We start from the raw sequence: 13,610 nt of genomic DNA, 5'->3' as shown, positions 1-13,610 counted from the left end.
GTAAATGTGAAAGCGAATGACAGGCAGTGCGTCATTTTAGGGGGAACAGGAATCTTCTACTTCTACAAGTAGATTGATCAGTTCCCAGTCATGGAAGGAAGGCATGCTGATTGGTGCGTTTGTAAGCTACTGAATATACTATAATTTGAGCGTATTTTACTATGCCGTTCTTGTTGTAGCCATCATGTGCCAAAAAAGGCCATGAGATGACGATGTTAGGAACAACCAAACTAACAACATTCCAGCCTCTGCATATAAATTAATAATGATATTTAATTTTTCAGGATTTACCATGGAAATATAATTCCACCATAATGGACGTATACAACCGACTGACGTATGAACACCAGTCGACCTTTGACCCCTTGAATGTGGTTAAAACATGGTGTGATGGGGAATATACATACACATACAGAAATAACTTCAGTAATGTTGAACAGCTGTGTCACATGGAATTGTATGTTCACCAGGGTTATATTGGGTAAGTTGCAGTCCTATATTTGACTTTTAGGTCATTTGTGGTCTTCTTTCATTGTTTATTGTTCATCATTTTGACAACATGTCTTGTTAATGTTGTGTTATCACTGAGGGTGATATTTATTCTGATACAACAAGTAACATGAACGTTCTCTTTTCAGATCACGAGCAGACACCCCTGTACTACCTGAATTGGCTGCGTGCCTCATTGAGTCAGAACTGGCAGCAGAAAGAGCAGATGCCGCTATACTGCCTGAATTGACCACCAAATGTCTCACTGAATCAAAACAGGCAGCAGAGAAAGCAGAGACCCCTGTACTACCTTATTTGGCCACTGAATGTCTCTCAAATGAATGTCTCACTGAATCAGAACAGGTTGCAAAGAAAGCTGACATCCCTGTACTACTTGAATTGGCCACCCAGTGTCTCTCCAGCAAATGTCTCACTGATTCAGAACAGCATGCCGAAGAATTAGCGGACACCACTGTACCACCCAAATTGGCCACTGAATATCTCATTGAATCAGAAATGGCAGCAAAGAAAGTTGATACCTGTGTACTACCATGTTTGGCCACTGAATGCCCCTCCAATGAATGTCTCACTAAATCAGAACAGGCAGCAGAAAGAATCAACACCCCTGTACTGCAGCATTTGGCCACTGAATACCTCTCCAATGAGTGTCTCACTGAATCCGAACAGCGTGCAAAAGCAGACATCCCTGTACTACTTGAATTGGCCACCACATGTCTCACTGAATCAGCAAAAATTGCTGACACCTCTGTACTACCGTGTTTGGCCACTGAATGTCTCACTGAATCAAAACAGGTAGCTAAAAAAGCTGACACCACTGTATTAACTGAATTTGCAGGCAAATGTCTCTTCAATGAATATCTCACTGAATCAGAATCGGGAGCCGAGAGAGCAGACACTGTACTATCTGAACTGACCACTAAATGTCTCACTGAATCAGAACAGGCAGCTAAAAAAGCTGACACCACTGTACTAACTGAATTGGCAGGCGAATGTCTCTTCAATGAATGTCTCACTGAATCAGAACAGGCAGCTAAAAAAGCTGACACCACTGTACTAACTGAATTGGCAGGCGAATGTCTCTTCAATGAATATCTCACTGAATCAGAACTGGCAACAGACAGAGCATACAACTCTGCACTACCTGAATTGGCCACAGAATATCTCTTCAACCTTTCCCCAGAGTCTGAACAAGCAGCAGAGAGAGCTGACACCCATGTACTTCCTAATATGGCCAATGAAAGTATCTCCAACAAATGCCTCCCAGAATCAGAACAGGCTGCAGAGACAGCAGACACCACCACAGAGTCAACTACCCCTGATACTGTCGTTCCTGCATCATATGGGGTCCAAGCTTCAAACACAATCAAGTCAGAGCAGGCTGCGAACAAACCTAATCACACTAGCAGTCCTGCACCAAGGTCAACACCCAACATCCACATACACCCTCTGACTGCTAAATGTTCAGCTAATGCCATGATTAAAGACTCAAATACCTCGCCAGATCCCAAGAAGAATGGCTCAACAAAAACGCGGCTGCACTGGAGCAGCAGTGGAATTATGACAGCGTTAAACATACCTGGCCTACTAACGAGCTTCCTCATGTTTCTGTCACCAGTGGGTTGAGAGATGGATTTTTGCCAATAGACATCTGTATTATTTATTTATTAGTTTTTTTTTTTATTTTCACTTAATATTGATGTATATAAATCATGAATAAATTGTCTCAGGAGTGAATTATGTAATGTCATTTTTTTTCATTGCAATTTAGGTTATTTAAATGATCCTCCACTGTGGATGGGTTACAAACAACCCCATTTGTAGCTATGATATAACATATCAAACATCAGCAACTTTCAAACCAAGCAACATTTTATAGGCCGAAAAATTCCACACTACCAGAAATAACCCACGATTCTCTATTTGTACCGGTAATACTGTTAAATTTAGCAAGTTTTAGATAGTTTTTCTGCACCCCCATCACGTGTTATCACAGCATGTTATGTAACTCCTTTTGTTCAAGACACTGAGCCAATGAAACCACACCTGATTTATGTACATATAACGATATATTGTATTTCATCACACATCTCATACTTATACAGCTCATTCAGTACAGTGCCCATGCATCCACACTGCTTGTCGATTTGGAAATTATTTGTTTGAATATCAGGGCACTATCGCTCAAAAAAAATGCTCAATTATTATTCAGTGAGGCGAAACGCACTCTTCACTTAGATCATGCATGAACAAGATAGTCCTGAAAATAGCACTTTCCTAGTAAATTGGTACTGTTTTGAACTAAGAAATTACTTTTCAAACAAGTCATTGTGCTCGTCATATTAAAGTGGAGGGGTTGTCACGAGTGCGTCTTGAAACTTGAGTCCCAAGTGGTGTATACAACAGATTGTTTATTTACATCAAATTCAAACACGTGTTGCGTGGCGACCCCTCCAGTTTAAAAAAAAACATGTCTAAGTAATCACACTTTAAACAAACAAGATGGCCGCCAGTCGACCATATTTGATCAAATTGCAAATTGAATTGACATGTACATGTATCCATTTATGACATGCTAAATATCAATGAAAATGACAGAGATATAGTAATATGGCCAAAAATAAAAACAGCTGTTATTCGGCCATCTGTGATCTATTATGAAACAAAGTGACATGTATGATGTATGTGCCAAATACAAATGAAAATGGTACATAAATCATGGAAATATAGTAGCAAGGCCAAAAAGTCGGATGACTGTCAATCAGCCATCCTTGATCCGATTTTGAAACAAATTGTCATGAACATGTATCCTAACATGTATAAAGTATGTGCCTAAGTATGTGATCATTCCCTGTACTAAACTATTTTTGTAATGTTTTGTATGTCGTGTCTGACGTTTTTACTGTTATGTGAATATGTATATTGTAATTTAAAATTTAAAAAAAAAAAAAAAGTATGTGCCAAATTTGAATGAAAACTGACAAAGCATATCCAAGATACCACATTTAAAAAAAGATGTCTGATGTCGGCCATCTTTGATCCAATTGCAAAAAAAATTGTCATGGACATGTATCCTAACATGTATACCCCGGTAATCTATGTACCAAGTACATGCATGTCCAAAATACAACTTTTTCAAAAAAGAAGATGGCTGCCAGTCGGCCATTTTGAATCAAATCGCTAAACCACTGCATGTGCATATGTCCCACATAAAGTACTCGGCACTTGCAAAGAATGAACGGAATCGGTATAAAGGATTCTGAAATACGACTCCGAACGGACGCACAGAACGAATTATAAGTCCTCATTTTCGGACTTTGTTCGAACAGGGACTAATAAAAGAACGAAAACTGTCTGCTATCAAAGATTAGCAGACTATTAGAATAGAGACAAGCCAACAAGTCAGGTATACCATCATTTGTTCTGGGAGTGTATCCCATTAAATCCATGCATTTCTCATTGAGAATGTGGACCGCTTGTATTCATGTGCATGCGAGTGGTTGCTACATTCAATTTCTTAACTAAGCAAAGCAATGTAAATCAAAACTCTGCAGCTATAACTCAAACTGACATCAAACAGCAGGTAGAGCAATCAAGATACTGCAAAGAAGCTTCTTGTCAAATATAATCACGAGAATGCGTCTTAATGTTGCATGGTACATCTAATTATGATTGATCGAATGAGAGCATACAATATACCTTTTGTATTTATGTAAACTAACTACTTCTGGAGATTGCACGCTGAATCTTTTGATCTTATTAACACTACACATTAGAAATTGACCTCATTGGTTGACATGATAAACAGTCTGGGTTAAAATCTTTCAAATGGCACAAGACCAAAACCATACATCATTTAAAAGACTAACCCCAATTGTTGATCTTGTAAACAGATGAATTTCATAGGATAGTTGATCATATTTAGCATATTGTTTAGCAACAATCTCATAATTTAAGACAATTTTGGGCCAAAGATAGAATTGTTCGAGGGTGGGGTTGGGGGTTGCTGCATAACGCATCTCCTTAGCAGCTGCATTCTGGTTATACTAATATTAAACCAATTCATTTGTACAAAGCATGCAATATTGTGGAGTACAGGTAATGAACGCCTTTTCGCTCACCGCAAGATCCTGTGTCATGCATGGAATGGAATGTTAAATAGAGTAAACAATGGTCATAACTTCAAAGTGAAACTTTATGGAATTAGACAAACGTGTATTTCCTTGCTCAATTATCACTATAATTTAAATATTTAATTTGTAATTGTATTATTAAGCAAGGAAATTGACGAGGGTCAATTTTGATGAAGGGCAACGGGAAAAACAAAATTCAAGTTCAAAATCCAATAGTTTTATTTCTATGGCAAATGTTTGGCGCACACCTTGAAAAATCGCCTATTGGAGGCATTGTGCATTCTTATGGATGACAAATATGCACAGAAATGAAAGGAAATCACAAAATATATTCTACACACTTTTTAATTGATACTTTCTGCAGTTGATATTCAAGTCATAAATTACATAATACAAGGGACTGCATTGGAAGAGTCCAGCTGCACATGGATTCTAATGGAGAACGCGACAAGACAATGTTTTAATTATTCATATATCCAGCTTTCGGCCATTGACTTCCAGCTGACAAGCTCTTCAGGTTTAAACCACAGACCAATTTCTTTGTCTGCACTTTCAACAGAGTCTGAACCGTGAATGATGTTTCTACCAATGTCTATACACAAGTCTCCACGAATGGTACCCGGTCTGGAGTCAGCCTACAAGATTTAATGATATTTATATAAACCATAGTGAAAACAAATATTTCTGGTCATAATTGGTGTATGCTAGTTAATGTGCACATCACAGGTTCTTTTTTCTTTAAGTTTTTTGTTGTTAGAATTTTATGTTGTGCTCGATTTGGTGACTGTGAAACAATTCCAGACTGAAATACTTGATTAATCCTAAGATGTTCCGAGTATGAACTTAGCAGGGTTCTCCACGAGGGGTTTTTACAGGGCGCCGCGCCCTGTTATCTGAAATTGGCGCCCTGTTTAAATTGTCAGCGCCCTGTTATATTTCCTGTGCGCCCTGCATGGTCCCAGACAAAGAATTGTTTACAAAACAGGCCAACACTCATTGTCTTCCGAAGATGATTCATCGTGCTCAGGGTAACTGGTTCATTGTTTTAAGGTGCAACTGAAAATTCCGGTTTGTTATCGTAGCAGGTCACCGTGAGGTGATAACACCACCAAACAAAAAGTTACAAGTTTTTTTCAACACGATTAAAAATGAACATGTGGCCTGAAAAGTGCATTACCGTACCCATATTTTTACTGCCAGGGTGACGTCAAATATATAAAATCGTTATCGGTAAAACCATTCGCTAAACCTCAAGGTCTATGGTTAAAACCAAGTTCACGCCGTGACTAGGTAGCGGCAACATCGTCACCGCCGAGTGGAACAAACGACCAGCGCAGCCGACATACCATCACAGACATTGCTGATCACCAAGAAGTCCACACGAATGCTTGCTTGAACATGTAAATGTTTATATTTAAATGTCACTATTTAAAGTTGAATTTTCTTTAAATCATGATTTAAAAACCCCAGTAAAACGACCATGCTTTCAACTCGCATCATAAGTGGAGGAAATAAATTTACTTGTGTTCTTTTGGAACAAATATTCTGATTGGTTGCTTTTCGCGTCAATGCGTGGCTTTGGCCAATCAAAAGCATCGTTACATAGTATCAGGGTGCACACAGTAAAATGAACTGTTTCCGGGTCATAGCTGTTTTCAACAGACATCAACAAACTTTCGATTCGAATGAAAATTATTCTTTTAAGTATGTATTTTGTTTTTTTTATACCCAATTCTATTATTTTTGATAGTAACTGTTAACTGCAGATCGAAAATCTTCTATTGTGTACATTTTATTTCGTTTGATCACCTTGGTTTTTGGTGCCATTCATGCAAGTTTTTTAATAAACAAATTACGAACATTTGTGCGACATACATTTTATTTTGCTTCGTCCAAATAAATATAAATCATCAATATAAATTCTTGCTAAAAATTAAATAAAGCATGTATGTATCTATTTGGGAAAATAAATTAACAAACTTGTTACGTTATTTTCTGGACGCGATCATTACTTGTAAACAACTGATGTCGCCGCTTGAGGAATCGTGCAGCTAAAATCAGCTGATTGTACGTGCTGACGTTTACTTAATAATGGCTCTTCCAAATTCCTATTCATTTTGTAATAATATATATTATGCATATGTAATAATATATGTAGATTAATAGATTTTTTAGTTTCCATCCTTGCCAATGATGCACGTTACAAATGTGCCACGCCCACTTCACATTGGCGCGCCCTGTTTAATTTTCAAACCGTGGAGAACCCTGAACTTAGGTTAAACAAAACCCATCAATAACAACAAGAATCAGGTTTCTGAATACCAAAAATGCTTGATTGATAAAAAAAATGCATGCAAATTGGCCATCATGAATCAAATCACAGAACGAATGCATCTCAAGGTAGACATGAGAAATTTAAACATGATCAGTACGGGCATGTCTGATATACAGATGCTGACGGACAATGAAATTGCAAGTCCAAGGGACTAATAAAGCATGCATGTATACTTACAGGGTTGGTTTCTCCCAACATAAACCTTCCAGTTTTCACTGCATTTTTACCTTCCCATGCCTATAGAAAGATTAATAATTTAATGGAAATGATCAAAAATATAGAGTACCATAGTTCTATAGTTGGAACACCTTATTTGCGCAAAACAAACTCATCTAAAATCTTTATACAACTGCTCAACCACCCAACACGCACTTGCAACATTTATATATACTATTAATTTCACCTAGATATTATGTCTAATTGGCAAAATGTACAACGAGCTACACCTTTGAGTTTACTTCTACATTTTGTTTCCTCAATTGCCACTTTTTCAGTATTTACTTCCACTGATTTCTTGATGTCAATAAATAATTCAACCCCTCAAACAATTTTAAAACTATAAGCTCTAACTTTCTTTTCTGATTTTATTTTAAAACATAAAAGAGAACATTTTTTGTATCATTAGTGCCCCCTAAATGGTTAACACAAGTTATTTAATTTGTGTACTTGGGATTAAATCTGAGAAAACTTACTCATTATCATTTGACATTCAAAGATTACTATGAATAACCCAAGATCTATTAAATCAGGCCATGCATCTTTATAAATCCTGAGCAGTCTGCAACCACGAACATATCAGACAATGCATCTACATCTCTGCGTGTTTGTAGACCAGTATACAACCATGAAGGTATTAGAAAACTGTAAATCTTACCATAGCACATACAGGTCCTGATGACACATATTTACAAAGTCCTGGATAAAATGGTCTGCTTGCTAAGTCCTTGTAGTGTTCTTTTAAAAGATCTTCTGATGCCTGTTTAAAAAAACAACATTAATTATTACATAACCCTCGATTCTGCAAAATATATGAACACAAGGAATCACCAGACACTTGCACATACATTGTAGAGGTTGATGATGTACATTGTACTACTGTAAAATACTTTATTTTAGATAGAATTAATTTTTGGTGAAGGCATTTTGATTGTTTTGTATAAAGTTTTTGAAATTTACTAACTTTTAAAGACTTGAATATAAAAACGTAAGGAAAAAAGTATTTTCACTGGATTTATTCTCATCGATGCATTTCTTCATCAAATATAGCGAAAATAAATGCAAGTAAAAAGAAGGTACTTCACAGTACTTGTTATTGGGAAGCAGCAATCTGTTTCAGCTGCACTAAAAGTTTGAGGTACTGAAACAATTCTATAGATGAGTAGGGATCATACAGAGAAAATGTAAATCTGCAAACCACATAAAATAACTAGGCTAATAATCATTCCTGAGGTTCATGACAACCAGGTACAAAATACAATGTACCAGGGAGACACTTAAAATTTTTCAATTTCATTCAAATATTCAGTACGCTATTTCGTGACCAGAAATTCAAATCACATCACAACAATTAATTTGTTGATAATTATTTATTGAACACTTTGAATTCTGGTATACAACACGTCAAATTTTATTTATTTATATAATGTACCACCTTAAGTGTTTTCATAAAATATAGCCTACAATAAATACAGTTACAAGTTTAGTCATTAAGAGCAATACCGATATCACATTTTCCTGAGAAGTTGCAATGGCAGAATCGTGGCTGCATCAGACGCATAGCTGCGATTTACATGTACTATGAAATTTATACAAAATGGTTTTCTTGTTGTCAAACGTGCACCGTCAAATGTCAATAGTTCTGTAATTTCATCCAAACAAGGAAATATTTTTCACTGTCAGGTTCAGCCAATTTCCATCATTTTTTTTTAGTTGAAAGCCTTTTTAAATTTGAGTAACTTGGAAAAATTCAAATCTGAAAGTTACGGCGATTGTTAAGGTAGCGAGAAGGGTTTTGTGACATTTTCGAATAAAACATTCTCTGTCTGTTGTGTTGTTCAGAAGAGTAATTTAGCTTATATATTTCAAAAGACTAAGTATAGAGGTACAAGTTCGCACAAACTGGACAGTCATTGTTTACATAATTATCACGTGACATCAAAAATGGCGAATCATGCAAAAATGACTAAGTCCTCGATTGCGAGAGCACACTGCGGAATTTCCTGGTGAAATTTACGTCATGCATTGTCCGTAATCAAGTCCATTGAAATGCGTCTCGGATAATCAAAAGACCTATTATTCCGATTTCTATGCAGGTTTGTTTTTTTGTCCTCAAATTATTTCATACTTGACACCTTTAACAGACTATTATTCTGTGACAAAGTATTTTCTTTAAAAACCCAGACATATTTTGCACCATCATTATCTATTGAACGATAACTGCGAGTTTGAATGTCCTAGTCCGAACGCACTTGATTTGGCGGCGGTCCCAATGAGTCGTACTCAATCGAAACTTCAATTCGAGAAAAACGCGAAAAACAGTTTTGGTTAATAAAACACTGTAGATTTGCAGCATTATTATAAATATTCACTAAAAATGGCCAAACATATTAACCACTGATATCATAGAGCTCATGAAGAGTGTCTGATAATGAATAATTTCATGCTCGAGCGTGAAAAATGAAGAAAACTGCTGGCATTTGAGTCCCCACTCCAGGAACGTTCGGGTTTCCATTGTTATGCAAACGAATAACGAGGGATAATCCTCTGACAAACATTACTGTCCCACTGTACACGCTGACAGTTTACAAACAAGCTAATCCTTCAAGTGTCTCTGATAAGTGATCTAATAAAACGGTTTTCATGGTGAAACAAAATGGCCGATGTTTGAAAAATTGCTGTGTCAGAGTGCGACACTGAGTGGCAGATTTTTCTTTGCCTCATCTGTCAACGCTTTTTTTTTCTTTTTTTTCGCCACTGCGTTAGAAAACATGGTATTAGTAAAATAGAATATTGACTTGGAAAATAAAACGATTTAAAGGAAAGTTGCGCAAATTTACAGTACTCATTTTGCACTACCTCCCGCCCGCTCCCGCTTTCCAAACACCTTTTTTCTCGCTTTTTTGACCGCTTGTTGAATTGGACAATTATTTAGTTTTATTTTCGACCGCGCAAACCCCGAAATATCACCGCTCGCTCGCACGCATTTAAAATTCGGACTAACAGAAAAATTTCCGAGGTTCACATTGTCTTATAATTGTCTTTATGGTTTTTATAGATGTTGAACAGCTGACAAAAGTTATAAGCACGCAACCTGATCCTTTGGCCTCGATTTGGCTTGGACTGAATATTTTATTTTAAACAATATTCTGACGTGAAATACAAAATGTATTTCAACACAAGTACGACATGGTTGTCTGGGTTTTCTTTCCTGATTATTGAGACTTCGCAATGTGTTTTGTATAATTATTGTTGTTTTCCTCCGAGGCGAAGACAAGCTGAAGGACCATGAAGCTAAATGGCAGTTTCATGCATGGGCTGACTGAAAGAATATATTTCTAAGCCTAAAATAAACCTAGTCTTTCGTTGATAATTTTGATTGTTTGGAATGTCTGTCGACCGTGTAATAAAGACATTATTCTCTATCAATAATCCGCCCAAAATAGGAACATTTCTACTAATTCTTGTGTTTTTTCGACGTTTTTCGAAAAATCTGCGATTAGGCTGCGAAAGTAGAACATTCCGGGGGGTGGGGGGTGGGTGAAGAGCATCGCCAGGCGATGGACGCGGAGTTCTTTGGCAACGACCGCAAACGTTTTCGTATCCAGCCATTGGTTGGCCACAGAGGTCAAAATACGCGTTCTATTTTTATGCTTTAAGTTTGGCTCTTCCGTTTCACCGCCTCCGGAATGTTCTACTTTCGCAGCCGTGTGAATCTTGAGTTTCGAAATTGTTCATCGACTGGCCACCAAATATCTATGGCTATAACTAAATTTTTAAGCCCAATAAATTATTCATACATGTCAAGCTCTGTTCGATTTTTTCAGGGCCTGTGGCTGTTTTTAGTCGAAAATATTTTTTGTGGGAACAATTTTACGTATACGTATACGGTTTAGACCGAAGTCATTCAATGATCGTGACCTAATTTTAAAAATTGAATGTCAAATTTTACCAGACATGGACCGACATGGATTCGGTATCGTTATTTTTGGAATTAATCATTAACACTTCCTCGTTTCTATGAAATATATATGTTTTTTTTTCACGTGATTGTCTCATTAAAATAAAATAACATATTACATTTAGAACAAGCACCCAAAACACGTAACAAGAGGTCCCAGTTCAGTTGCTTTCACGATACAAGTGTCATACAACTATTAGATTTGAAGTGCCGTTCAGAATTTAATAATAGTTAATACTAGTTAGTTGTACGTTCACACTTTACTATCAAAACCACCATTTCGACCACTCCTGCGCCAGTGATCAGTGTTTGGACGAGCGGTCGGTGTTTTCAATGAGCGAGCGAGCCAAAAAAAAAAAAAAAAAAAAACGCGATTAAAATGCGGTCGGTTTCCGGTCGGACAAGACCGCATGGTCGGAAATTAAGCGTTAAGCGGTCGATGTAAAAGCGGAAGGTTGGGCGAAATGAGTACTGTATGACCATGTTTCTCCGACGAAGTCTTGACTGACAATAATGCTGACAATGAATGTTAGATAAACATGCATTGTTTGCAACTGGAAGCTTATCACCCGTTATATCAGAATCGTCAACAACAGAGTATACAGATAAGATGTTATCATTTAAACCCTTTCAAAGATAAACAATATGCAAACGGCAGTTGTAGTCTTTTCTGCTAGCGTTTTAAAACACTGATTTGAGCGACGTTATTTCGCAATTTCGATCTTTTGTAAACCTGGGATGATGTATCAAGGTCTAAAGTGAACGTTTTATCAATTTTTGAAAAATCAAGAAAAAAGTGAAAATTTCCCTTCTCGCTACCTTAATTATACTGATCAAAACCTGACTCGCTGCAGTAAACTATTTATTGCCTGCACTACATTAAATTCCATATTCTATTTTGTTTTGGGCACATTCTAAATACAACTAACCTAAAAATTCAAAAGGGAGGGACCTCAGGGCTATACAGGAAATTACTTATGTCAAATATTAATTGAGTAATATAGTCCATTTTTGATCGTCAAACAGAAAAACCTGAGCGAGATTCAGTTGGCTTGATGACACCGGTCATTCTGATAACTCAGTCACAACCAAAGCCACATAACTACGGTACAGATTGGCTTTTGCAAAGTTGATATCTTGCGAATCTTGTACAAATAATTACTCCACATGTCTAAGGTTTTGAATAATTTTGCCTTGATCCCTAAAAACCCACACATTACATGTACATTAATATCTAAAGCATATAAACATTGAATTGTGAAACATTTTCATTTTTGGCTAGCAGCATTTCAACATTTGTTTATTTAAATTAAAAATGTTCATGCCTGTTTGAAAATGATCTTCAGAAAAATGTATGTGCACCACACCTATTTTTTAAACATCCAACAAGTTTATTTTTGGTATCTAGAAAAAATAATACAGGACTTCTAAAATAATATAACATTGCTTCCACCATACACCATTGGGTAGAGTGCAACAAATGTTGTTTCAGCTACAAAAATGCATAGATTATTTCTTGTTATTATTGTTATTATTTTTTTTCTAAAATATTTCTATATTTAGTAAATTATTTGTTTAAAATGCAACAAACTATTAATTACGAATTGTATCTTAATTTCAAAATTAGTGTGGCAGAGTAGCAATTTTTTGAAGAAAAAAAAATTGTCTTAAAAAAAAATCTTTCCAATCGGGCAAGATGCGCGTTTTTATATCTATAAACTATTTCTTAATCTCCCTGTAGAGTTTTTTGTTTTTAATTTTTCTCTGCGAAGATTTGTTATCCAGATTGTCATTCCAAATTCACCCCCCCCCCCGAATTCATAATGGTCAGTCCCGTACTAGGGCGCATTACGTTACCTGTAAAAACTTCATGCCAACCAGTTTAAATCCTTTTAATTCAAACCTCTTGATAACTTCTCCGATTATACCACGCTGGACACCATCAGGCTTGACCATAATGAACGTACGTTCGGCATTACCTCTGCTTTTATCGGCCATGACTCGAAGGAATTCTGCGATCACAGACAAAAGGGTACACACCATGTGCTGTCAGACAGGAAAAAGAAAGGGCACCGGTTATGCATGCACGTATATTGTCACGTGGCAAATTTACACCGACGTCACGCCGGAAATAAATGAAAAAAATATCGTGCGTTATTAAACAGCGAAAATTTTCAGCTACGACCACCCTGAAACGGAAATTCGGTGAAATATGTGTCAGCACTTGCCTTGCCTCAGATGAACTCAACCTACGAGAAAGTGTGATGTGAACGGGACGGGTCACGTTCAGTGTCACGTGACCTACCCGGCGTTTGAAGATTTTATGAGAAATTTCAACAAAGTTTAAAATAAAATTTGAAAAATATGATTCAATTTAATTATTTTTTCATGGTTATGAGATACTGCAACATTAATTGATAAAGAAAATATTTCGAGAATTCACGTTGTGACACGAGAT

At 36.5% G+C, this 13,610-nt stretch overlaps 1 protein-coding gene across 1 annotated transcript; it reads right to left on the bottom strand.

Moving 5' to 3' along the window:
• Positions 1–4,967: 4,967 nt before the first annotated feature.
• On the bottom strand, positions 4,968–13,468 carry LOC102810230 (nucleoside diphosphate kinase A-like). Its single transcript, XM_085497809.1, has 5 exons — positions 13,381–13,468; positions 13,010–13,198; positions 7,850–7,951; positions 7,153–7,212; positions 4,968–5,275 (listed from the first exon to the last, which is right to left on the bottom strand). The coding sequence occupies exons 2-5, from the start codon at positions 13,193–13,195 to the stop codon at positions 5,105–5,107; spliced, it is 519 nt and encodes a 172-aa protein (XP_085353935.1). The 5' UTR covers positions 13,196–13,198; positions 13,381–13,468; the 3' UTR covers positions 4,968–5,104.
• Positions 13,469–13,610: the final 142 nt, after the last annotated feature.

This window comes from Saccoglossus kowalevskii, chromosome 4 (genome assembly GCF_978046115.1).
Source record: "Saccoglossus kowalevskii chromosome 4, keSacKowa6.1, whole genome shotgun sequence".
Lineage (NCBI taxonomy): Eukaryota > Metazoa > Hemichordata > Enteropneusta > Harrimaniidae > Saccoglossus > Saccoglossus kowalevskii.
The sequence above is the reverse complement of the archived record's forward strand: the minus strand, read 5'-3'. Positions and strand labels throughout refer to the sequence as shown.